We start from the raw sequence: 27,203 nt of genomic DNA, 5'->3' as shown, positions 1-27,203 counted from the left end.
GGATTTAGATTCTGCCTAGAGGCCACTATGGTGTCCAGCCCTGCACCAACATATACCTTCCACTAACGGTGAGGAAAAGACATTTTCTGTAAGTTCTCGGTTCCTTTAATCAGAGCTTATACATGGCCGAGAATTATCCATGCCCCCATGTGACAGTGCGGGGCCAATCACCAAAGGAGGAAGAGAGTCACATGCTCCTTGATACCCGGTATTATGTTTGCTGTCAGTGGCTAAATGGAGCGGTGGTAGAGTGAAGGGAAGCTGAGTATGTGCTCTTGTTTAGAACAGAATTAAAGCAAACCTGTTGCTTTATCCTGCATTGACAAAGCACGGATTTGTTTTAAAGAAACACTCACATTGTCCATTAAGAACATGGTGACAATGCCTTCTGATGGCCTAAATACCTCCTAAATCCCAATATCCTTGAAAATGTTATGTCATTTGTAATAATAACCCCCCCAAACTTAAACACAGTAGATAGGTTTAGCCACTCGTCTTTTTTCTCTGTCTTCTCTTTTATTCCTCCTTGTCCATTTTCTCAGTCCTCTCTCCTGTTTCTCTTGGTCCATTTGCTTGGTTCTTACTCCTGGTTCCTTTGCACAGTCTTCTCCCCTAGTCCTCTTGGTCCTTTTGTTTGGTCCTATCCCTTAGTCCTCCTGGTCCCTTTGTTTGGTCTTCGCTCCTAGCTCTCCTGATTCCCTTGCTTTATCCTCGCTCCTAGTCTTCATGCTCCCTTTGGTCCTCACTCCTTGTTCTCCTGATCCTTTTGCTTGGTCCTCTCTCCTAGTCCTCCTGATCCTTTTCTTTGGTTCTCACTCTTAGTTCTCCTGATCCCTTTGCTCAGTTCTTTGTCCTCTTTCTCCTGTTTTGTTTTTTTGGTCTTGGTCTTTTCTTTTTTGCTTTCCTTCTCTCCCTTTTCCTCCTAATACCTTTGCTTGGTCCTCTCTCATATTGCTCCCAATCCCTTTGCTTGGTCCTCTAGCCTATTCCATCTGGTCTCTCTGCTTCATCCTCTCTTTTGTTTCTTCTAGTCCCTTGGCTTGGTCCTCAAGCCTATTTTTCTTGGTCCTTGTGTTCAGTTATCTCTCCTTTGCTCTTTCCTCTCCCGTATTTCTGTTGGTCCCTTTGCTGAGTCTTCTCTCCTATTCCTTTTGGTCCCTGTGTTTGATTCTCTCTCTTATTCCTTTTGATTCTTCTTGATCTTATTGCACAGCCCCCTCTACTATTCCTCCTGGTCTCTTTGCTCAGTTCTTTCTATTATTTCTCCCAGTCTCTTTGCTCGATCCTCTTGTCTGTACCTTTTTTTCCCTGTGCTCAATCCTTTCTCTTGTTCCTTTTGGTCCATTTTCTCAATCCTCGTGTTTATTTAATTTGCTCCCTCTGCTCAGTCCTCTCTCCTATTCTTTCTGGTGTCATTGCTCAGTCCTCTTGCCTATTTCTCCTGGTCCCTTTGCTCAATCTTCTCTGCAGTACCCTCTGATTCTTCTGTTTGGTCCTTTCTGCTATTCTTCTGTTTCCTTTGTTCTGTTCTCTCTTTTATTCCTTCTCCAAATAAGTACCAAACATCAGTTCACATTGTTAAAATTTTGCAAAAGCTCTTTAATTATAGCTGATAGTGTTCTCTTGTTTATTTATACAACTGTTTTAGGGTAATCTGGTATAGCACAAGGCTGCACAGAGCCTAAAATAAAGCAGTAAAAGTGACACGAATGAGATAGAAGGAGATTAAGATGAATAAAGTGCTGGACTGGCACACTCAGCTCAGTACTTCCTCCTGTCTGAGGACTTCCTTCTCAATGAATTCACAGCCTATTCATAGCAAGCGTAAAACACCCAGCTGCAAGCTCAGAAAGCCCCAATTACTTCACACACAATCCTGCTGCAATTTGAATATTGATTATGTGTACCTCCTGGGTGCACTCTTTCTGGGTTGTTTTAGAGCACAAAATGGAAATGAATTGACCGGAACACTCGAAGTATGTAGACAATCTTGCCTAGAACATGAGTTTGACAACGTGGCCCATCCGCTGTGGTGGCACTCCGTGTTTGGCATTGTCACTTCTGCTAAAGCTGCAGGGGTGATGCCATTGCTCCTAACTGTCTATCGTTTGGAAAGATTATCTCTCTTTTGAATGTAGAACTCTCTGTTGCCTTTTTTTCACCTCCATTGTATTGACCTTTATAAATAAATGTAATATTTTAGTACCAAAAACCTTGAAAAACCTAACTTTAGCCAAAGAACCTTATTTTGTTTGGGATAATGAGGAGAACCTCACAGTTTTTTTTAGCTGTCCCCATTGGGAAGAGTTCTTCTCTCCTATGTGTCCACTCAGTAAGTGATGGAATGTAGGCTGCACTAAAATTTGAAAGATATTCTATCCGTTCAATACCAAATCAAAGACCAAAGAACCAGCCTGGGCTGAGCTGGCCCTACATGGATCATGATTCAGTCTGTTCAGCAGGAACCAGCCCCATTTCGATCTATGTATGGGCTAGTTGGTTGTATACAAGTTAGATAGAAGATCTTTCTATCAACTTATGTACAACCAGCTAGTTGGGATTTTCCCGAACCGTCAGTGCTGCTGTCTTTAACTGGAAACATTGATCAATGTATTCTGCCAGGAGAGAAGGCTCCCTTCTGTTATAACACAATAACAGCAGGATTGATTCCCCCATCCACCTCAAATGTGTAGATGGGGGAATTGGATAATTTTTTTCCTTCAACCCGCTAGTTGAATGAAAAGAAAATTATCAATGTGTGGGCTGCCTTGGCCTCAATGTCTTATTTTCCAACACTGATCTAATGAAAACATCCGACACGTCAAATAGACAGGAAGTCAGGAAAAATCTCCTAAATGGACACTGACATCAATAAAACGTTACGTTTGCACTCTAAGCAGATCTAAAATACACAAATTAGTGCTGCTCTGTAATCTTCAATATACACTGCTCAAAAAAATTAAAGGGACACTTTATAATCAGAATATAGCATCAAGTCAGTGAAACTCCAGGGATATTGATCTGGTCAGTTAAGTAGCATAGGGGTTGTTAATCAGTTTCAGCTGCTTTGGTGTTCATTAAATTAACAACAGGTGCACTAGATGGGCAACAATTAGACAACCCCCAAAACAGGAATGTTTTTACAGGTGGAGGCCACTGAAATTTTTTTCCCTACTTATCTTTTCTGACTGTTTTTCACTAGTTTTGCATTTGGCTAGGGTCAGTGTCACTGCTGGTAGCACGAGGCGATACCTGGATACTACAGAGGTTGCGCAGGCAGTCCAACTCCTCCAGGATGGCACATCAATATGTTCCATTGCCAGAAGGTTTGCTGTGTCTCCCAGCACAGTCTCAAAAGCATGGAGGAGATTCCAGGAGACAGGCAGTTACATTTGGAGAGCTGGACAGGGCCATAGAAGGTCCTTAACCCATCAGCAGGACCGGTATCTGCTCCTTTGTGCAAACAGAAATAGGATGAGCACTGCCAGAACCGTACAAAATGACCTCCAGAAGGCCACTGGTGTGAAAGTCTCTGACCAAACAATCAGAAACAGACTTCATGAGGGTGGCCTGAGGGCCCAACATCCTCTAGTGGGCCCCGTGCTCACTGTCCGGCACCATAGAGCTCGATTGGCATTTGCCATTGAACACCAGAATTGGCAGGTCCACCACTGGAGCCCTGTGCTTTTCACAGATGAGAGCAGGTTCACCATGAGCACATGTGACTGATGTGAAAGGATCTGGAGAAGCCGTGGAGAAAGTTATGCTGCCTGTAACATCGTTCAGCATGACCGTTTTGGTGGTGGGTCAGTGATGGTCTGGGGAGGCATATCCATGGAGGGATGCACAGACCTCTACAGGCTAGACAATAGCACCCTGACTGCCATTAGGTATCGGGATGAGATCCTTGGAACCATTGTCAGACCCTACACTGGTGCAGTGGGTCCTGGGCTCCTCCTGGTGCACGACAATGTCCGGCCTCATGTGGCGAGAATATGCAGACAGTTCCTGGAGGATGAAGGATGACATCAACGCTCGCCTGACCTAAATCCAATATCATGTTTCGGTCCATCCGCCACCAGGTTCCACCTCAGACTGTCCAGGAGCTCGGTGATGCCCTGGTCCAGATCTGGGAGGAAATATCCCAGGACACCATCCGTTGTCTCATTAGGAGCATACCCCGACATTGTCAGGCATGCATACAAGCACGTGGGGGCCATACAAACTACTGAGGACCATTTTGAGTTGCTGCAATGAAATTTCAGCAAAATGGACTAGCCTGCTGCATCATATTTTCACTTTGATTTTTTGGGGTGTCTTTGAATTCAGTCCTTTGTATGTTGATAGTTTTAATTTGATTCAAATGATGAGGCATTCTTACATTTCTAACACATTATCCAGTCCATATCAGTATAGATATCCAGCATGATATATTTCCCTATTGAAATCTGATATGTTTTCAAAGTGTTCCTTTAATTTTTTTGAGCAGTGTATATAAAATATATTTTTAAATGCAAGCAGTAAAAGTACTGAATGTGACCTAGTATCAGCCTCTTGCAGTCCCTGTACAGCACGGCTGGAGTGTGAGAGGAAGAAGCAGAACAAAGAGCCAATCAGTTTATGTGTTGAGAAGAAGCATGCTGATATGAGGAGAAATCAGAACTATAGAAATATGAGCCCATCAGTGTTCTGCTTCTCCTTTCACTGTCCAGTAACAAACTGGATCTAGAACATGCTAGGCTCATGGGAAGTTGGTTAATCCCCCGGTCACATTGGGTGCAATTTGCATGCCAAGCGACTTGCAAATCATATGCCAAGTTGCACCCTATTGTTCGCTATTAGAGCGGTTCCAACTTGATCGGAGCCGCACCGATTTCTAAAGTAATGCATTTTAAATCGTGCGACTTCACTGTAACTGTTCATCAGCTGTGATGTGACTGGATGGGAGGGTTAAATGACGGTTGCCATCAGACTGAGTACATCAGGTGGAAGAAAATAGTACTGCAAGGGAAATCTTTGTATTGAAGCTGATTATTGCAGCAAAGCTGGTCTTGCTTTAAGTTTTAAGACACTGCCCAAAATGATGGCTGCGGTTTGCATTTAGGACTGTTCCAACACCCTTGTCTCCTGGAAGTGGCTCGTCAATATGACACTGAGTTGTATGTAGAATTTAAAGGTATCCTCCTTTCCCTGTATTCTCTGATCTGTGTGAAGCTGAAATCTGGTCCTCAAACACCTCTGCAGCAATCTGCCACCCACACACACACACAATATTCTGCATTTTCATAGCTGCATTAGCTGACAGTCAGAGAGAACCATTGTTAGTTCAAAAGATAAAATAAACCCTCTTGTCCTCCCACCTGCAGATCAGCCACAAATTAACTCTTTTACTATATAGTTTGTTTGATTGAAAGCAAAAGTATATAATTGCCTGGGTCATCAATTGTCCCTGGATTCTGAAGGGCTCACCTACACAGCTCAGCTCGTGAGTATCTGATTTACCCCTTCAAATCAATCAAAGGGGTGCAGATTATTCCAAATGTACACAATGTGGTTAATACTGTATATGTATGAAGATTAGGGACAGTGTTCAAGCTAAAATACAGGCAAACAGCTAAATACAAAGATGGAATACATGTGTAGGAGCTGTTCTACCTGCCAACTGATTTGTATTTCTGTCCATCCAGTTCTAAGGTTTGCACAGATCTGCCAAACAGCACAGCCTTACCTGGCACGGCAAGAGACCTGATTTGTCTTTGCTGCAGTTCAGTAACACTTGCAGGTCTTGTTCCTCCCCCTGCCTGTGACTGGAGAATGAATAGAGAATCAGCGGACAGATAGTGTAGGAAGGTGCAATCTGTATTCCTCATGGTAGGTGGCACTTGATCAAAGCAACAATGTAGAAGGGGAAGGCAGTTGTGAGTAACTTGGTTCCTCTATGACTTCTGTGGTCACAGGGAGATAGCTGTCTGATTGGACGCTGGCACCCCATGTGACTTCGGTGGCCATTTTGGGTCAGGCAGAGTCTATTTAAGGCTCCTGGGTATGGTGTGCTTTATGCAAGTGGCTAGTGTAGGGACAGTGCTTCAAGATAGGGAAAGGTTCCGGTGGAGGAGGGACAGTGCAAGGACTACATGTACCTCCCTTCAGGAAGCCCCACCTTTTTATGTGGACTGGCCAGGGTGCATTCCGCTCCTTGTTGCAGACTCTGTCAGCATCTCTCAAGTCTACAGACCTCTATTATAGTTTGTAAGTGGCTCCAGACAGTCGTGCCTACCCGCTGGGCCTAGTTGTATTGTGTTTAGCTTTTCTACAATGTACTGCTCTTGCCTGTTTTGGATTCTGTGTGTTTACTGCTTATCACACCACGCTGAACCTTCCTCACAAGCTCATCTCTCTGTCATTCTGCTCTCTCCTCCTAATATGGTCCTTCTTAGCACATGAACCAACCAATTGGCTCCTTGTGCTTCTTCCCCCTCTTCCAGTCTGAACTCTGCTGTACAGGGACTGCATAACACTGATACCAGGTAAAATTCAAGTGTGTACACTGGCCTCTGTTGGACGATCGAACGGTCCTGCTGGAAAACCAGCTTTCGATCAGCCGCTGCAGCCGATGGCTGCAGCACTGATCAGTGTGTTCTGATGGGTGGGAAGTCCTACTGTCAGAATACAATAGCGCAGCGAGGGAGATCCCTACATCCATACCACTGGTTGAACAAAAATAAACTCAGAATGTGTATCCAGCATAACTTACTTACAGGCTGGAGGAAGGGAGGGAACCAGTGGGACTTCACTTTTTGAGTTCCGCTGTAAGGCCTCATGTACATGGATGGTTTCAGGCATCCGACATATATTGTGGGCGTATTTTCATGCCTGGGAGACACAGTTGCAGTGTATAACTGCCCGCAGTAATGAATGGCTGTACGCTAGCTGTATATGCTGGTGTAAACTCATACACGGGTGTAAATTTCTAGACATGCGTTTGTGCAAGCATGGGGTATACCCGTGTATAGCCATTTATTACTATGGACAGCTGTTCAATGCAGTTGTGTCTCCCAGACGTGAAAATACACCTGCAATTTACATCAGATGCCCAAAAGCATCTATGTGTTTGAGGCCTAAATTCTGTCCGCTCACTGGCACTCTCCTGAGGCTGCAGTGGGTTGCACTGTGACTAGGTAGAATGATTCCTGCAGTCCTTTTGCACTTTTTTTCTATTTTTTTTTATACTTTATTAAGTGTCACAAAATGATACTTCATTCAACTCTATGCACAACAGTGTGTTGTGATGTGTTGCAGTGTGATGTAACACGTGCTACCTAAAAATGCAGACATGCTACTCGCTTTCTCTGTGTCCTTGCGTTGACGCTGTGTGAACCCGGAAGAAGGTACATCGCTGTGCCTGTAGGAATCACCTGTTTGCAGTACAATCCGGGTGGTCCTAACGTGGTTAAAGCACAACTAAACCCAAAATGGCATGCCATAAATGAAACCTGTCACAGTTGCTTGTGCTCTCAACCAGGAGCGGACTGACAACTCATGGGGCTCCCAGGCAATAGGGGATCATGGAGCCCCTGTGTCCTTGCCCAAACTCAAAAAAGCCTATGAAAAAGGTACCAGGGGCATCGCATGGGGCCCCTACTGACCCCGGGCCCTTGGGCAGTGCCCGAGTTTCCAAATGGTCAGTCTGCCCCTGCTCTCAACTGACCTTTTAAGCCACCAATGGCTGAAGTCATACAGTGAAAGAAATAAGTATTTGATCCCCTGCTGATTTTGAATGTTTTCCCACTCACAAAGAAATGATCAGTCTAAAAATCGAATGTTCGGTGTATTGTAACACTGAGAGACAGAATAGCAACAAAAAATTCAAAAGAAATGCATGTCTAACAAATGATGCACTGATTTGCATGTTCATGACGGAAATAAGTAGTTGATCCCCTATCATTCTGCAGGATTTCTGGCTACCAGCTGTCTTTTATACAGGTAACAAGCTGAGATTAGAAGCAGTCTCTTAAAGGGAGCGCTGCTAATCTCATTTTGTTACCTGTATAAAAGACACCTGTCCACAGGAGCAATAAAACAATCAGATTACAAGCTCTCCACCATGGCAAAGACCAAAGAGCTGTCCAAGGATGTCAGAGACAAGATTGTAGACCTACACAAGGCTGGACTGGGCTACCAAACTATGGCCAAGCAGCTTGGTGAGAAAGTGACAACAGTTGGTGCAATCATTCGCAAATGGAAGAAACACAAAACAACTGTCACATGTGCAGCACCATGGCAACTGTAGATCAAACAGAACACCGAGATGGCAGCTTCCTTGGCTGTAAAGGATAGGAGGGTTTAGTTCCACTTCAATGTACAGATTTTCTGTGACCAATAACATTTTTACAAAGTAGGCGAGGAGACAGTAAAATTAAAAAAAATGGAATTCTGTAAGGAAGACAAATATATATAACTAATATAACAAAGAATAAACTCCAAATACATTACAGACAGAGAACGTGAGCTTTTACAGATAAAAGAATGCCTAAAAAACCCTGAAAAGCATTGCTTACTCCCCATTTATTTTTTTGTTGCCTAGGCAACGACGGCTCCCCTTCTACCACACCGCTGTCCCTTATGGGAAAACCAGGCCAAAGGCACAGTGCGGTCTGCAGTGGTGTGTAATGAGAACAGAGCGGATGCTCAGAGATCTCTCTTGGCTCAATTGTAAATTCAATAATGCATAAGAGAGCACTCCGCACTTCACACTGAAGTTTAGCTGTTCACACAAAGCCATCGCAGCAGTGGTTTGTAATACTGGGCGGGGGGGGGGGGGGGGGTGCAACTGGACAATACAACTGTACCTAAAGGGGAACTATGGGAAAATGTGAAAACAACATACATGATGCCATCTGTCCCTAGCATTAATACACACGTTTGGGCTTTTCTGCCACCAGATCCATTAAGCTTCCACTCCATTCAACAGATATTGCATAGCCGCTTGTCACTCAGTGGACGGGGTAGTCTAATGGTGGCTATACATACACTCTTCAAATTTTATATCTTAGGCCCCATTCACATCTGCGTTTTATGTGAAAGCCGCACATTTCGCTTGTGGTGCCAATGGTGTTGATTTATTAAAACTGGAGCACACGGAGTCTGGTGCAACTGTACATTGTAGCCAGTCAGCTTCTAAAGCAGGCCATACATGGGTCGAATTCCAAACAGTTTTTCCATCGAAAACATTGTTTATTCTGTAATCCGATGCTGCCACCAATATCGGTCGTTTTTCAAGAATTTTCCAGCATGCCCGATAAACGAAATGGAGAGGAACCACAAAAATCAACCTGTGCCATTGCCCCACTAACAGAGCGAAAATCGGCCGATTATTCTTAGGTCTGATTTTCGAACACAAAATTGTTAGAAAATCGACCCATTATATGGCCGGCCTAACTTCAGCTAGTTCAATTAACTATAATAACATACACTCACCAGCCACTTTATTAGGGACACCTGTTCAATTGCTTGGTAACACAAATTGCTAATCAGCCAATCACATGGCAGCAACACGATGCATTTAGGCATCTAGACGTGGTGAAGGCGACTTGCTGAAGTTTAAACCAAGCATCAGAATGTCAAATAAAGGGGATTGAAGTGACTTTGAATGTGGCATGGTTGGTGCCAGACTAGCTGGTCTGAGTATTTCAAAATTGCTGATCAACTGGCATTTTTTTTTCTTTTTTTTTTTGTTCTTTTTTTTTAACAATTAGATATTTATTGAAAAAATTAGAAATGATTCCAACATGACAGCAAGGAAAAAGTTTTGTCAAAAAGAACACTATACATTGAGAGTTCTTTCATATGAAACAAGGGTTACAATATAATTAGAAAACTGAACCGGTTGTGGAGTATAAAACATTTCAAACATAATATATTAGTAGTCTCTCGTATGGCCAAATCTTTCATGAATCATGTAGTAACTCATTCACTCCCTTATCATATCACGACTTGACTACTGTAACTCCCTCCTCACCGGCCTACCTCACCACAGGCTATCTCCGCTTCAGTCTATCCTGAATACTGCAGCCAGACTCATCCACCTTACCAACTGCTCCGTATCCGCCACCCTTCTCTGCCAATCCCTCCACTGGCTTCCGATTGCCCAACGGATCAAATTCAAAATGCTAACACTGACGTACAAAGCTGTCCATAACACTGCCCCGAACTGCATCACCGATCTGATATCCAAATACCACCCTAAACGTACTCTTCGCTCATCACAAGACCTCCTTCTCTCTAGTTCCCTGGTCTCCTCCACCCATGCCCATCTCCAGGACTTCTCCAGGGCTTCCCCCATCCTCTGGAACTCCCTACCCCAATCCATCAGACCTACTCTCCTCTCCTTTAGGCGCACCCTGAAAACCCACCTCTTCAGGGAAGCCTACCCCGCCCTCAGCTAATTGCCGATCTCCTCCACTCCTCCTACCACTGCATCCCCCACAGCTATTCCTCCCGTACCACTATCCCCTCCCTCCTAGAATGTAAGCTCCAAGGAGCAGAGCCCTCAAACCCCTCATGTATCGCATTGTATTGTGATTGTACTGTCTTGTGTATTGTCTCCCATTGTAATGTACAGCGCTGAGCGAACTGTTGGCGCTTTATCAATACTATATAATAATGTAGATACGTGCATAAAAGGATGGAAAGAAGAGGAGGCTAAGAAGTAAGGGGTAGTTAATAGAAGAGAGAAAGAAAGAAAGAGAGAGAAAGAGAGAAAGAATGAAAGAAAAAGAAAGGAAAAAAAAAGAAATATAACTAAATGATCTAGTATTCTATATGTAGAAGTAGAAGTTATTCATGAAGATATGTATTTTTTGTAATCATCTGAGTAAGTGAAAAGGGACCATGCATTCCAGATTTTGTGATATTTGGACAGGTGGTTGTTTGTCATAGTCAGGGTTTCTTCCACTTGGTGGATCTTGTCCACTTCCTGTAGCCAGTCTTTTATTGTAGGAATTATTTTTGTTTTCCAGAATTTGAGAATGAGAGAGTTGGCTGCGTTGAGGTGTTTTGTCAGGGAGCTCTTATAACGTTGATAGGAGATTGAGGAGATGTGTGACAGGCAGCAAGCGCCAACTAAGTTCAGATCCGTTTCAGTAATTTTTAAATTAAGAATTCGGATATCATCCCAGAAGGGTGAAATTAGAGATCATTGCCACCATATGTGTAAGAGAGTACCTCTTTCACCACCACATCTCCAACAAATGTCTGATCTTTGGGGACACCATTTATGAACTCCATCACGTGTAGCATACCAAGTTGTGTGTAATTTATATGACGTCTCGTACTGAGGGAGCATTTATGAGTTAGAGAGCATGCATTTAGTCATTGTGTATCTGAAAAATTTGTGTCTAAAGATTTTTCCCAAGACTGTTTAAAGTTATCTGGTTTCTCATTGGCTTTTGCTTGAAGCCACGAATATGCTAGAGATATAGTTTTCTTAATCTCAGCTCTCTTCAGACATATTGTTTCTAATTGAGTAAGAGCTTTGGAAAAGGACATTTTTGTTTGTGGTTCAGAAGTTAGCCATGCATTTGGAAATAAGTCCAAAAGGGTATCAAGTTTCCGCTGTTAATATTGTTACATGCCAATACTGGATAACATGCCATGTGCCGTGAGTGGCTAGTAAAGGTAGGCTACTGGCATTTTCATGCACTGCCATCTCTAGGGTTTACAGACAATGGTCTGAAAAGGAGAAAATATCCACTGAGCGGCAGTTGTGTGGACGAAAATGCCTTGTTGATGTCACAGGTCATTGGAGAATGGGCAGACTGGATGATAGAAAGGCAACAGTAACACATGTCATATAGGGACCAAAATCTCTGAGGAATGTTTCCAACATCTTGTTGAATCTATGCCATGAAGAGTTAAGGCAGTTCTGAAGACAAAAGGGGGTGCAACCTGATACTAGCAAGGTGCACCCAATAATAAAGTGGCCGGTGAGTGAATAGTGACATATAGGATGACATCTGTCCTTCACTTTTTGCTTTTTTTACCTGCCAGTAGATCCATTTTTTTCCACTTCCACTAACAGGGTGACAACGCTGTCTGTTCTGCAGAAAAGGTGCACAGCAATGTGGACAGGGTAGTCTTAGATTAAATTGGAAAGAAGAATAAAGAAACCAAATGCATGTGCTCCTGCGCTGGACAGTGGACTCCGCAATGTCCGTATCCCCACATGAGTAAGAAAGGAATGCAAGCCTTGCTGCCCTCAACGGACCAGGGAAATCCAAAGAGAACTGTATATAAGAACCAAAAAGAGGGCGCACAGGCCTGGTGCATTACCTTAAAAATGGGATTTATTTATAAATTGTAAAATACTCACAAGAGAAATATAAGATCAGATCAAAATGAAAAGCATTTCCCAAGGGATGCAGAGTGGCTGGCTCTGAGGAAGAGGTACAACCTCAAAACACGTCAGCCTCCAGCTATCCAGAGGTTCACAGTTCCCCACCAGATCACCCATAGGGATTCCTGGACCACTCTGCATCCCTTGGGACATGCTTCTCATTTTGATCTGATTTTATATTTCTCTTGTGAGTATTTTACAATTCATATATAAATTCCATTTTTAAGGTGATGCACCAGGCCTGTGCGCCCTCTTTTTGGTTCTTATATACAATAAGTTAATAAATTGTCTTTAAAGCAGAACTAATGTCACTATACTTACCACCTCTCCACTAACATGAATACAGCAATGATCAGCGTCAAACAAACTATATTTCCCGAACAAACTACATTTTCCATCAGTGGTTACACACATGCCATGACTTCCTGCTCCATCCTACGCGTTTCATCAGAATTGATGTCACATGCATTGTCACCCTGTCACACACTCTCCCAATAGCATGCCATGTAGCCATCGCTGGAGTACATGTAGACAGGTTTTTGCTGATATGTAACATAGGATGAAAAAAGTTGAAGACAAAAATGTTATCAAAAAGGGCAACTGTTTATATTACACAGTGTTTTATAAACTAATGCAAAATGCTTTATTAGCACATTTTATTGTGTTGCCTGAAAATTTTAATACAACTCTTTCCTAGTTAAATTATGTTTAGTGAGTATAGTCACCCTAGGGCAAGAAGTGTGTCACAGGCAGGTGATCACCAGGTGAAAATAAGGCTAGCTTGGAAAAAAGAAAACAAATGCAGCCACCATATCTAAGGAATGACAAGTTGCACTATATTACATTTTTGTTTTTGGGTTTAGATACACATTAAATGAACCTCTCAATGCAAGAATACAGTAATTTACACAGGCTTTCTATATCTAGATGAAAAGTAGCTGCTCAATCCTGTCTATTTTCGCTATATCTGTGGTTAGCGTTAGATTAATGCGATCGTTATAGCAGGAAATAGCCACTTAGCTCCCCTCCCACAATTTTACTGTACTTTGACGTCTAGCAAAGAATAACTTCTGGCTGTGGTAATACAATTATAATGAGGTCAAAATGCTGATTACTTATTTAGATTAGAAGAGTTCATTTGGTCAGAAATAAGGCGTGAACTGTGGAGAGAAGCCCTGCTTACCTCAATGTTGCTCTACAGCAACAGATCACAAGGTCTTAGGTCCCACGGAGAACAATATAACAAAAGCAACAGAATGGGCATTTGTTCTGTCAATTGGGGTGGAAAGGCAATGTTCGGAGGAGTGAACTGAGCACATTGGGGAGTAACAGGGCATAACTAGGAATGCAAAATATTCTTAATGAAAAAAAAAAGTACAGAAAAACAGGGGCGGACTGACCATTTGGAAACTCGGGCACTGCCCAAGGGCCTGGGGTCAGTAGGGGGCCCCATGAGATGCCCCTGGTACCTTTTTCATAGGCTTTTTTGAGTTTTGGCAAAGACACAGGGGCCCCATGATCCCCTATTGCCTGGGGGCCCCATGAGTTGTCAGTTCGCCCCTGCAGAAAAATTTCCAGTGATAACATCTAACACCTAAATCACATTTTAGGAACATATACGTAAGGGTTGCTGTTGCTTGCATAGTTTTCAGCCCTTCAAAATAGAATGGAATATATTAGGATGTGGAGGATCCTCACTGAAGGGTTATGGCCCACACACATGATAAGAATATCGTACAAAAATTCCGTACAAGGAATGATCAGCCGATTATGTGAATTGGAATACTGGGAGTTCTGGCAAAAGGCAGCCAGTTAATTTCTGATACGTCATGTTACTGATTTCCGAGAACCCAGTGGTATCAGTAAACCACGAGGAACTTCAAATCTCAGAATCTGCTTACAGTGGACCTAGCACTAAGGGCTCATGTACACTGCAGCTGATGAACTCACGTTTAGGACCTGTTCAGCGGTTTGTTTTTCAGCAGCTCCTGAACTCACCCTAATGTCTTCCTATGTGTCCATGTACACGTCTTCATTTACAGGAATTTTTTTACAGTCGTTTTTTCTTAACGCAGAAAACTGTCATTCAGCAGTCGATTTTATCAGCTTTTCAAATGCAAAACGCGTGTAAAAGCGGCTAAACTTGGCAAATAGCGTTTATAAGCGTTTGCGGTTGCAAATTTTGTTTTAACTCTTCCAGTTCCTGATGCTGTCCAGAGCCTTTTTTTCATCATGAAAAATGCATGCAAGGCGTTTTCAAGGTACTCAAATGGTAAAAAACACTGAACACAGGATGTTCCTACCAAGCTTGTCACACATTGTAATGACCAATTCACACCTCAGACCTCTCCCACCCTTGGAAACAAATGATATGTTAATGACCATTCACACTTCAAATTCCTCATGAAGACCCCCTGCCTGGTGGCCTTAATGACTTCCTCCACCAGACACCTTTCCCACCCTTGGAAACAAAAGAAATGTTAATGAGCAACTCACACCTAGCCATTCTCAGCACATACTGCTCTCTCTGCTTCTACTCTCTGTATTTTTCTGAAATAGTTATTAATTTACTACTTTTCAGTGCATTCTGGACATTTGGGAGGTTCTCCTGTGCTTATTTTTAAAAATGCTTCTAAACGTAAACACGCAAAATGCGTTATGCAAACGCGGTTAAACAGACATTTTTTTAAACTACGTTTTCCAGCAGTCAGTTTCCATCGTTCAGAAGTGTCCCGTGTACATGGGGCCTAAAGAAGTTAGTCAGTGCCAGGACAAGGTCATCCAGTGCCCAGGGCGAAAATGGCAAACTGCACCCACCCCGGGGATGGAGATAAGAACACAAATGCAGTGTAATGTATGTAAAATTTGTGGCATGCGCTGAAATAGTACCAATAGTTGTGGTACACCAACCACCAGCTGAAGAGTTTAAATTAGGTGAACAAATATAGGGCTAACAGTGGTGAAGGAAAAAAATGTCCCTGCATGGGTGGTGTGACTGAAAGGAAAAAAGGTCTCAGCAATGGTGATGTCACTGAAAGGAGAAATGTCCCCATGTTGGCGTTGTTGTGGTGTCACTTGAAGGAAAAAATGCCCCTATATCAAGGGTGTTGTTTAGATGAAAAATGGGGCTGCATCATGGTGTCAGTGGGCAACGAATGTCTCAGTGTCACTGGTGTCAATCTGAGGAGGATTGATTAGTATCTGTGTCAGTAGGATGAAGGAGGGGAGGTGAGCTGGGGATTCTAGTGGAGGCTCTGAGGGAGGAGGGGGCCGAAAGAGCTCTAACGGATAGTTCAGATGTGCGGCTTTCATTGCTGCCCCTCAGTAGATTTGAGAGGTGGTGAGAAGGTCATGTGTCACCTCACTGCCTGTTTTAAGTCTGAAAATGCTAGTGTACATGGTTGCAGGGCGGTAGTGAAATGGCCTCATTGACTTGTAGCAAAGCATCACATTCACAGCATGTGTACAGCTCTTAGCTGCTGCATCTCTTTGTTCAGGTGGGTGGTCAAGAGCCTGTAAAAATGTGGCTCAAGTGCATGCTTTAGCTGCCCCATGCCCGCCCGTTTAAAAAAGTCCTAAGGGAGGAGGCTAAGGGGCTCTTGAAGAGTTCTTAAGAGGAGAACTCACAGTGCAGCTTTTTCTTCTTCCTATCTGAGGTCATGTGATATATCATGGAAGTCAGCCCTCATTCTCCAGTGGTGCTGTATTGAGACTGAGGTGTGTTCTCAGCAGACACCTTCTCTCTTCTGCCCACAGCAGGTTGCTATTGCAGGAAGGAGAGAGCAGAATCCTTCCTCCAGAAGCTGTCGAGACCCCTATTCCTTCTGACAGGAGTGGCGCTGCAGTCCATCCTGTCATTGAGGGGCACAAAAACAGAGTGGCCAAGGTCCCAGTGCACCTCCTCCACATATCAACACCACACAGAGTGCACTGGCACACACTCTATACAATAAACACATTTCTTTTGCAGACAGCCACCTTAAATCCACATCAAATACATAACAGTACAAACTAGATATATCATAACTTTAACAAACAGTGAGTAGACTTACAGGCACATGTGTATAAAAGGAAGGAAGAAGGTGAGCTTCTCTAGTGTGTTGGAAGCTGGAAGCTGAAATGGCACTGTGGTGATTTATGGAAAATCTTTATTAACAAAATACGAAACACTTCTTTTTTTGAAAGGAATACTATTAAAAAAGGTCCAAGTGCAATCAATACCCAATAGATGGCTCCCTAGTCAATTCAATGATGTGCTATATAGAACACATATACTGCCATACTAATTCAAAGAAATAGGCTGTGTATTAGGATTAGGGCTGGGATGAGGAAGAGGTGGGGCAGGAAGAGCAGAAGGGGCGGCTGCCCCTGGCACACTGAACTTATTGTGAATTGGATTGGGTGGGGGGATTTGTGCTTTTTAGGGTATTTTTTTTTATGGGGGGGGGGAGAGTTGTGCTAGCAAGGGTTGATATTTTTGGGCAGATTTATGCTGAGGGGAGATTGAACAAGGAGGGCATTGGGGGGGCCAAGATTTGTTCTAGAGGGAGCGATTTGTACTGGGAGGTGGGGAGTTTTTGTATTTTATTTTAAAGGGTAACTACACTTTAGTGGGAAAGGAAAAGCAAATAAAAAATAATATGACATATACAATTGCATTACAAGCCATATTGTAGTTGAATTGTATTAAAAATTACCTTTACCTTTCAATCTGCAGTACTGTCATTTCCTGTAAAATGCAATGAAACATGACAACCTGGAGGTGTTCTGTACACAGATGTGTACAGAACGCCCCCCCCCCCCCCAGAAATGTAATTTCCTGCTTGAGAGATTAGCTCACTGATTTTTCCAGAAATCTGCACTAAGACACAAGTCAGATTTTAGGAATCTGCATGAGGACTAAGAATGTAAATTATGGTGAGATACTCCCAAGGGGAAATCACGTCTAAAGGGATGCAGACCCTGACACTTTATTCATTAGAACCCTGCAAGTTCAGCAGCAGATTTATAATTATAAAGTCACTCCCATTCACATTAACTTTGCACATAGACACAGACAAACAAACAAGCAAACAGCTATTTCTTCAGAATAACAAAAAGTAAGAATCTGCAACAAAGTTTGTTACAATCTTTGCAATGTACATAGATCAACCAAAGGGGAATGTTTTTTTCTCAACAAAAGTGAAGTTACTCTTTAATGAGAATTTTGGCTTGCAGGGGGAATTTATGCTTAGAGGGATGAGCATGCAGATTAGTGCTGGTATTTTTTTGAGGGCGGTGGGGGGGGGGGGGGATTTTTGCTGAGATCTGATGAAGAGAGAGATCTGGGGAGAGGAGTGAATATTAATGTCTATATGCACTTGCGTCATTGACTTGGATATTAGCTTCTTCATACCACTGATCTTTAGAGACCATATGAAAGAAATATATATTTGCAATATAGTTTAAAAATATTCTTCCCAAATATATTGACATATCTCCTAGATTGTAAGCTCCAAGGAGCAGGGCCCTCCTATCCCTCTTGTATTGAACTGTATTGTTGCTGTATTGTCTCCCGTTATATTGTAAAGCACTGAGCAAACTGTTGGCGCTATATAAATCCTCTATAATAATAATATCTAAAATACTACAATTTTGGCCATAATCAATATATATACAGGTGAAACTCGAAAAATTAGTATATCGTGCAAAAGTTCATTTATTTCAGTAATGCAATTTAAATGGTGAAATTAATATATGAGATAGACTCATTACATGCAAAGCAAGATAGTTCAAGCTGTGATTTGTCATCATTGTGATGATTATGGCTTACAGCTCATGAAAACCCCAAATCCACAATCTCAGAAAATGAGAATATTGGGAAAAGGTGCAATATTCTAGGCTCAAAGTGTCCCACTCTAATCAGCTAATTAAGCCATAACACCTGCAAAGGGTTCCTGAGCCTTTAAATGGTCTCTCAGTCTGGTTCAGTAGGAATCACAATCATGGGAAAGACTGCTGACCTGACAGTTGTGCAGAAAACCATCATTGACACCCTCCATAAGGAGGGAAAGCCTCAAAAGGTAATTGCAAAAGAAGTTGGATGTTCCCAAAGTGCTGTATCAAAGCACATTAATAGAAAGTTATGTGGAAGGGAAAAGTGTGGAAGAAAAAGGTGCACAAGCAGCAGGGATGACCGCAGCCTGGAGAGGATTGTCAGGAAAAGGCCATTCAAAAGTGTTGGGGACTTTCACAAGGAGTGGACTGAGGCTGGAGTCAGTGCATCAAGAGCCACCACACACAGACGGATCCTGGACATGGGCTTCAAATGTCGTATTCCTCTTGTCAAGCCGCTCCTGAACAACAAACAATGTCAGAAGCGTCTTACCTGGGCTAAAGAAAAACAGACCTAGTCTGTTGCTCAGTGGTCCAAAATCCTCTTTTCTGATGAGAACAACTTTTGCAGAAGAATGGAGAGGCACACACTGCAAGATGCTTGAAGTCCAGTGTAAAGTTCCCATAATCTGTGTTGATTTGGGGAGCCATGTCATCTGCTGGTGTTGGTCCACTGTGCTTCATTACGTCCAGGGTCAACGCAGCCGTCTACCAGGAGATTTTGGAGCACTTCATGCTTCCTTCCGCAGACGAGCTTTATGGGGATGCTGACTTCATTTTCCAGCAGGACTTGGCACCTGCCCACACTGCCAAAAGCACCAAAACCTGGTTCGGTGACCGTGGGATTACTGTGCTTGATTGGCTAGCAAATTCGCCTGACCTGAACCCCATAGAGAATCTATGGGGCATTGCCAAGAGAAAGATGAGAGACATCAGACTGAACAATGCAGAAGAGCTGAAGGCCGCTATTGAAGCATCCTGGTCTTCCATAACACCTCAGCAGTGCCACAGGCGGATAGCTTCCATGCCACGCCGCATTGAGACAGTAATTGCTGCAAAAGGGGCCCAAACCAAGTACTGAGTACATATGCATGCTTATACTTTTCAGAGGTCCGATATTGTTCTATGTACAATCCTTGTTTTATTGATTGCATGTAATATTCTAATTTTCTGAGATTGTGGATTTGGGGTTTTCATGAGTTGTAAGCCATAATCATCACAATTATGACAAATTACGGCTTGAACTATCTTGCTTTGCATGTAATGAGTTTATCTCATATATGAGTTTCACCTTTTAAGTTGCATTACTGAAATAAATGAACTTTTGCACAATATTCCAATGTTTCGAGTTTCACCTGTGTGTGTATGTGTGTGTATATATATACAGTCATGGCCGAAATTGTTGGCACCCTTGATATTTTTCCTGAAAATCAAGTATTTCACACAAAAAAGGTATTGCATTAACACATGTTTTGCTATACACATGTTTATTCCCTTTGTATGTATTGGAACAAATATAAAACAGAGGCAGAAAAGCAAATATGACATAATGTCACACAAAACCCCAAAAATGGGCTGGACAAAAGTATTGGCACCCTTAACTTAATATTTGGTTGCACACCCTTTGGAAAACATAACTGAAATCAGTCGCTTCCTATAACCATCAATAAGCTTCTGACACCTCTCACCCGGAATTTTGGACCACTCTTCCTTTGCAAACAGCTCCAGGTCTCTCTTATTGGAAGGACACCTTTTCCCAACAGCAATTTTAAGATCTCTCCACAGGTGTTCAATGGGATTTAGATCTGGGCTCATTGCTGGCCACTTCAGAACTCTCCAGCGCTTCTTTGCCATCCATTTCTGAGTGCTTTTTGACGTATGTTTGGGGTCATTGTCCTGCTGGAAGACCCAGGATCTTGGACGCAAACCCAGCTTTCTGACACTGGGCCCTACAGTGCGACCCAAAATCCTTTGGTAATCCTCAGATTTCATGATGCCTTGCACACAGTCAAGGCACCCAGTGCCAGAGGCAGCAAAACAACCCCAAAACATCATTGAACCTCCACCATATTTTACCGTAGGTACTGTGTTTTGTTCTTTGTAGGCCTCATTCCGTTTTCGGTAAACAGTAGAATGATGTGCTTTACCGAAAAGCTCTATCTTGGTCTCATCTGTCCACAAGACGTTTTCCCAGAAGGCTTTTGGCTTACTCAAGTACATTTTGGCAAACTGTAGTCTTGCTTTTTTATGTCTCTGTGTCAGCAGTGGGGTCCTCCTGGGTCTCCTGCCATAGCGTTTCATTTCATTTAAATGTCGACGGATAGTTCGCGCTGACACTGATGCTCCCTGAGCCTGCAGGACAGCTTGAATGTCTTTGGAACATGTTTGGGGCTGCTTATCCACCATCCGGACTATTCTGCGTTGCAATCTTTCATCAATTTTCCTCATCCGTCCACGACCAGGGAGATTAGCTACAGTGCCATGGGTTGCAAACTTCTTGATAATGTTGCGCACTGTGGACAAAGGCAAATCTAGTTCTCTGGAGATGGACTTGTAACCTTGAGATTGTTGATATTTTGCCACAATTTTGGTTCTCAGGTCCTCAGACAGTTCTCGTCTCCTCTTTCTGTTGTCCATGCTTAGTGTGGCACAGACAGACACACAATGCAAAGGTTAAGTGAACGTCTCTCCTTTTTATCTGCTTTCAGGTGTGATTTCTATATTGCCCACACCTGTTACTTGCCCCAGGTGAGTTTACAGGAGCATCACATGCTTGTAACATTCTTATTTATCCGCAGTTGTGAAAGGGTGCCAATACTTTTGTCCAGCCCATTTTTGGAGGTTTGTGTGACATTATGTCGAATTTGCTTTCTTTCCTCCCTTTTTTTGTTTTGTCCCAATACACACAAAGGGAATAAACATGTGTATAGCAAAACATGTGTTAATGCAATACGTTTCGTGAGAAATACATGATTTCCTGGAGAAATATCAAGGGTGCCAACAATTTCGGCCATGACTGTATATATATATACATATATATATATATATATATATACTGCATGTTGAAATGCGTTTTTATTACAAAAAGAAATCTGAATAATATATTTTAAAAAATATATATTTTTAAGAATATATATATTTTTAAAGATATTCTTCAGATTTTTTAACATATAAAAAAGTCATTTTAACATATATTTTTACATATATTTGTAAATGCATTCCAAAAATGTATATTTGTATTTTAAAGACATACAGTATATTTGAAATGTATTTTTAAAAATATTTTTCATATATTTTGTAGTAAAAACACATTTCGACATGCAGTGTATGTGTGTGTGTGTGTGTGTGTGTGTGTGTATATATATATAAAATTGTAGTATTTCAAATATATGTCAATATATTTGGGAAGAATATTTTTCAAATATATTCCAAATATATTTTTCTTCCATGTGGGAGGTTACATCACATTACATATCATCTTTGCTTTTTGAATAACCAGATATATGGTGACATGAGGATGAGGGCCCTTGAAGCAAACTATTGGATTGCTGACAATAAGAGCTGAGCAGGGTTGTTGTACATCTTCCACCTGGCCCTGGAATGGAGCGCACTCCTCGGTTACAGGCCTGCTTCTCATAGTGATCTAAACGACAAGACTAGCAGAAAATGACACCCAGGGGATGGGGAGAAAACAGCTTGCACAGTAACATTCAGCCCCTCAAGCTTGTACAATCAATGAACGTTCTTCCCTCGGGGGCTGACAAAGCCAGAAATCAAGAGTGTTTAAGGGGTAACCTGCAGTCATTAGAATGTTGCTGCTGCAGAGGGCTTTGTGGTCTGTGGAGATTTCTAGACAGTTTTGAAGTTATGTTTTAAACTCTTGCCTGTTTAAAAAGACAACCCCCCTACCCACATAGTTATATAGTCAGTCTGGCTGTAAAAAGACAAAAGTCCATCCACTTCAACCAAAAAAACAAAAAAAGTTATAATCCAATACCCACAGTTGATCCAGATGAAGGCAAAAAAAACAGCAAAGCATGATCCAATTTGCTCCTGCAGGGAAATAATTCCTTCCTGATCCCCCAAGAGGCAATCGGATATTCCCTGGATCAACGTTCCCTATAAATGTTAGCATCCACCCTAGTATAATGAATAGTATTGCATGTATTAACAATGTGGAAACCAAGACCAGAGGGTGAGATTTCCCCTCACTTCCAGTCCTGCTGACAAACAGAAATAAAAATACTTTTTAAACCCCTTGGCACCGGCGCCTCCTGACTCTTTAAGGGGTTTGTGACGCCCGGAAGCTGGGGCGGGGTTTAAGGTCATGTGACTGCTGTGATTGGCTGTCACAGCAGTCACATGATCAGAAAGCTCCTGATCTCAAGTTGCAGGGCGCACGTTCTCAGCACATTTCTTTACATTGGGTACGCAAATATGCGGCCTCTTGGCGTCAAGGCCCAGCCACAAAGAAGCTACATATTTGCGTACTGTCGGCGTCAAGGAGTTAGGTAGAGTAGGGGTATGGTAGAACACATGTTTATTTCTGTTGGTGTGCATATTGCAGATTTTTCTTCACTTTCTATCCAGTGAAACTATTGTCAGTAGGACAAGACGTGAGCGGAAATCTCTCTAATAACATAGGAGGACAGTAAAAACCTGAAAGGGGTTCTAACCCAATTTAGGGGGAAAAAATGAATGCTTTGGAGGGACAGAAAAACACTGTGATCAGGCCAGCTGATAAAAGGGGGGTATAGTAGTGTTTAGCTATACACTTGAAGATTGGTGGCAGCAGAAAAATGCAGTGGAGCGACGTTTTTATTGCCTCCCTACTGCTTCACCTTAAATTGGTTGTAAACTTCAGGCATGAAATATGAACAACTCATATCACTCTATAGTATGTTTCAATCCAAAAACACTAAGTGTCATTTCTGTCTGCTGCTTCGTTCCGCTGCTGTCTGCATGAGTCGTTTCTGACAAATTTTCCTGACACCAAGAGAAAAATGGTGACGGGGAGGGAGCCCCGCACAGCCTGTGGTTGAGAGCCTCTGCTGTGTTCTGTGTGAAGGAGGGATAGGGATGTGCCTTCCTTCCAATCAGCTCTCACTGAGCTCTGAACAGTGTTACTTCAGTTCCCCCAGAGGTGAGTGGGGGGGAGGGAGCGCTAAGATGCATCTACCCTGTGTGCGTTTGGGGATGGACCATCAGCAATGGGGGTTAGTAGAAGGTCCATGTGGAGGTGGTGTCCAAGTCCATCTGTAGTGGGGGGCTTATAGTAGTATGGACATCTTTGGCTCCTTATCTCTGTTTTTATGACCTTTTTGGCTTGTGAGTTGTGCATTTGTAATTTTATAACAAATTTCCTATATATCACGGTAATGCACGAGGAGAGTGCGCCCTGTTTTGTTCTTTTTTTCTACAGTGCATTGCCATGCATTTTGGTACTGCAGGTGATAACATGTGCGATATTACAATGAAATGGCTTGAATGCAATGCACATCAGATCCTGAAAGCTTTCAAGAGGGGGGGGGGGAGGTTGTAATAGACAATGTCACTTTGCTGTCTCTAAAAGTTTCTAGGAGAGACCAGAGCTTTTTTTTGTAGAACATAGACAATGAGGAGAGTATGAGAAGGGTGAGAGATCAGGGAGCAGACACTCCAAATAAAAATTACAGGGACATATTAAAATATGTCTGCCGTCATAATAAACTGTATTCAGACATTTAAAAGGTCTGAAAACCCAACCACAGCTACCCTACACAGGAAGGCGCCCTGCATACGTAGCTGACGACGTGTGTGGTTGCACATGATGAAAACCATACAATGGTAGAAATGAGTTTAGATGATTATGAATTATATTATTGTTGTACCTTTTATAGCACACAGGTGGCAGAATAAATGGCAATATTTTAATAGTACAAGTCCAGCACTCCTTCAAAGACTTTAAGGAATCAAAGGTTGAGGTTTCCTGGCCTCTAGGAATAGGGACTGTTACCCAAATCCTAATAACAGTGCATGTAGTGTATAATGCTGCAGACAAACACAAAATTCCCGGGACTAAGGTCCTTTCAGGTTAGATTCACATCTGACCGTAGTGGGAACTCACTTTCCTGTGCGCATTTTTTCTTCCCTTTTTTTTTTTAAATTGCTTCCACTCGTCACGCGTTGAGCAACCCATTCACTTGAATAGGCTGCCCTACAGACAACAAAAGAAGAAAACTCCAGAACTTTTTTGGAGTGGAGTGTGGCACTTTTTTTTACAACACGTTTTGGCACATTTGTAACATGTTTTCCGTGCAACAAAATGCGTTGGGTTGCCAGGAAAACCAGGTGTGAATGAAGCCTAGGACTGATCCCCTGTGGATTCCCCACAGCGCAGGTGCAGCACAGTACACCCACGGTTTTCTCGGAGGTTACTCGCACTTTGCCATAGACTTCCATTAGATCGGGCAGTTATGGTGCGCTTTCAGAAAATGCACCAAAATCGTCCAATCTAATAGAAGTCTATGGCAAGGCATGGATAACCTGCGTGAAAACCGCGGATACGCTGTGCTGCAGTGGAAACTGCAATGGATTGGTGTGAAAGGGGCCTAACAGGTGATATACCTTCATCTTTACACGTTATATACAGTATAGAGTCAGCTTGGCAGAATGTCGTCATTGGAAAATAATCCAAGAGAAAAATCCATGGGGAGATAGAAGTGCTGCATGATGTCCAATAAACGAGTCTAAAGATGAAGGGAAAAATGTTTATCAAGGTCCATCATTATTTATTTCAGGTACTTGTATAGCGCCGTCAATTTACGCAGTGCTTTACATATATATTGTACATTCCCATCAATCCCTAACCCTCAAGGGGCGTACAATCTAAGGTCCCTAACTTACATTCATACATACACATACATACTAGGAACAATTTAGACAGGAGCCAATTAACCTAGCACCATGTCTTTGGAGTGTGGGAGGAAAATGGAAAACCCGGAGGAAACCCACACAGGCACAGGGAGAACATGCAAACTCCAGGCAGGAGGTGCCATGGTTGGGATTCGAACCAACGACCCTAGTAGTGCCAGGTGGAAGTGCTAACCATTTAGCCACTGTGTTGCTCATTGTGAAATGTGAAAACCCTTTTGTTTATATGTATGGCACCAGTTAGTATCAAAGCCATGGACTCCAGTCACTGGAGCATTCATTCATAGAGGTGGCACATTCTAAATGCCAGAGCATTTTCATTGTCATCCTGGCACTGCTTTATATACATGGGCACCCTGCTAAGTAAAATTGTCTGGTCTCTGGTAACATGGTGTTTTAGGAGGCTGTTAATCCAGAGCTGGTGATTTTACTGGCCAAGGAGCCCAACCCTATCATCCCTTTTATGTAAACATAACTTATGTTAAAACCCAACTGAACATCAGTTTAAAAAAAAGCCAAATACAAAGAGTGTGCCAAGTCTTACAGTTTGTTTTCGTTACAGTGCCTGCCCCTTGCCAGGTTGCTGCAGAGAAGGACCATTGCTTTTTGCGGGCAAGCAGTGGTCTCTCTGCTGAGGTGCTACTTACTTTTCTTGCTCAGTCAGAGCCAGAGCCCTCCAGTCAGCGCTGAGCATGAGCTTTTCTTATTCCAGAGCTATAGGCCAGCAAGGGATGTGCCAGACCTCTGCGGCGAGACCACTGCTTCCAAACAGGGCAGCTGGCAAGGGACATACTTTTCTACTCAGGATAGCAGTGCTTGTAACAACAACAAACTGTAAGATTTTGCAAATTTTTTAATTTAATGCCCTTGGGATGTGTTAGCTGATTTAATCTAATTAATTTGGGTTTTAACAAGTCCACCCCTAAACTACCTCCTGGAGGCACTAAATTCAGGAAGCAGTAACTTTGTCAATGATAGGCTGCAGGCTCTTCCAGAGGCACTCTGAAAACCCTGCTTAACCTTTCTGCAGAGAATTCTGGATGGATTGATGGGGGTTTCTGATTTAAAGGTAACCAACCAGGGAGCAAAAACGTGCAATTTGTATTTTTTTTTAAATTCTTTTATTAATTCAAGAGCTGAATAGATTCAGTTTCATTATTCTACAACTAGTATGCAGGCTGGCAGTCAGAGAATGGCAGCTTCAAGCTGAGCCCTCTCACAAAGGTATCTTGCTTCACAGACAGATTCCTTACAAAGTATTGAATGATTTCATGTGTCGTCTGGAGTTTCTCTCTGATTGATTTACATTTTCTGTTTTTTCCAGATACTACAAAACCCACTGATCCTGGCCCCAGTTCCTTATTAACTTCGGTCTTGGTACCACTGCTCGTCTGCTTTGCGCTCATTATCCTGGCTGGGTACCTTCTAAGGTAAAAGTCCTCTAATTGTTTGATTGAGGTTATGTAATGACGGATTACTACAAAGATACGATTTAAGCTGGCAAGCTTGTACTTTTCTCATTCACAGTGGACTGAGCCTCGCACGGCCACGTTTTTGTATTTCAATGTTTTTTATTCATTTATAACAATACAGGAGCAACAAATCACGCCCACGCAGGGGCTATCAATTGCACATAGAGGAACTAGAAATTAGAGAAATCAGTGCTCTAACACCAACAGGGCAAAAGATATGCCCACGCAGGGGCCATCAATGGCACTTAAATAACAAAACATGAATATAACACTGATAATAACTCAGACTAAAACAGATATCCACTGCCACACCAAAGCAAACGAAAAAAAAGGGGGGAAAGGAAGGAGAAGTACAAAAGAAAAAAGGATAGCCAAACCAAGAGCAGGGATCCAAGAACGCCAAAGCCGAACAACATTACATTCCCAGGCTACGGCCACGTTGTTTAAACATTTTGACAGCTAGCAGGGGGGCTGTCAGAGCGGGGAGGAGTGAGGGCCAGTCCTTTCATATGTTACACCCTGAGTATGAGTGTACAGGTAACATTTTATGA

At 42.6% G+C, this 27,203-nt stretch overlaps 1 protein-coding gene across 1 annotated transcript in view; it reads left to right on the top strand.

The window, feature by feature from the left end:
* The window catches only part of PTPRE (protein tyrosine phosphatase receptor type E), a 301,972-nt gene that overhangs the window by 153,850 nt on the left and 120,919 nt on the right, over positions 1-27,203 (top strand). The window contains exon 3 of the mRNA XM_089669546.1: positions 26,505-26,610. Within this exon, the coding sequence (XP_089525672.1) occupies positions 26,505-26,610 (106 nt within the window). The remainder of the gene's footprint in view (positions 1-26,504; positions 26,611-27,203) is intronic.

This window comes from Staurois parvus, unplaced genomic scaffold (genome assembly GCF_062004578.1).
Source record: "Staurois parvus isolate SC_StPar_1 unplaced genomic scaffold, SC_StPar_1.0 ptg000009l, whole genome shotgun sequence".
Taxonomy (NCBI): domain Eukaryota; kingdom Metazoa; phylum Chordata; class Amphibia; order Anura; family Ranidae; genus Staurois; species Staurois parvus.
The sequence above is the reverse complement of the archived record's forward strand: the minus strand, read 5'-3'. Positions and strand labels throughout refer to the sequence as shown.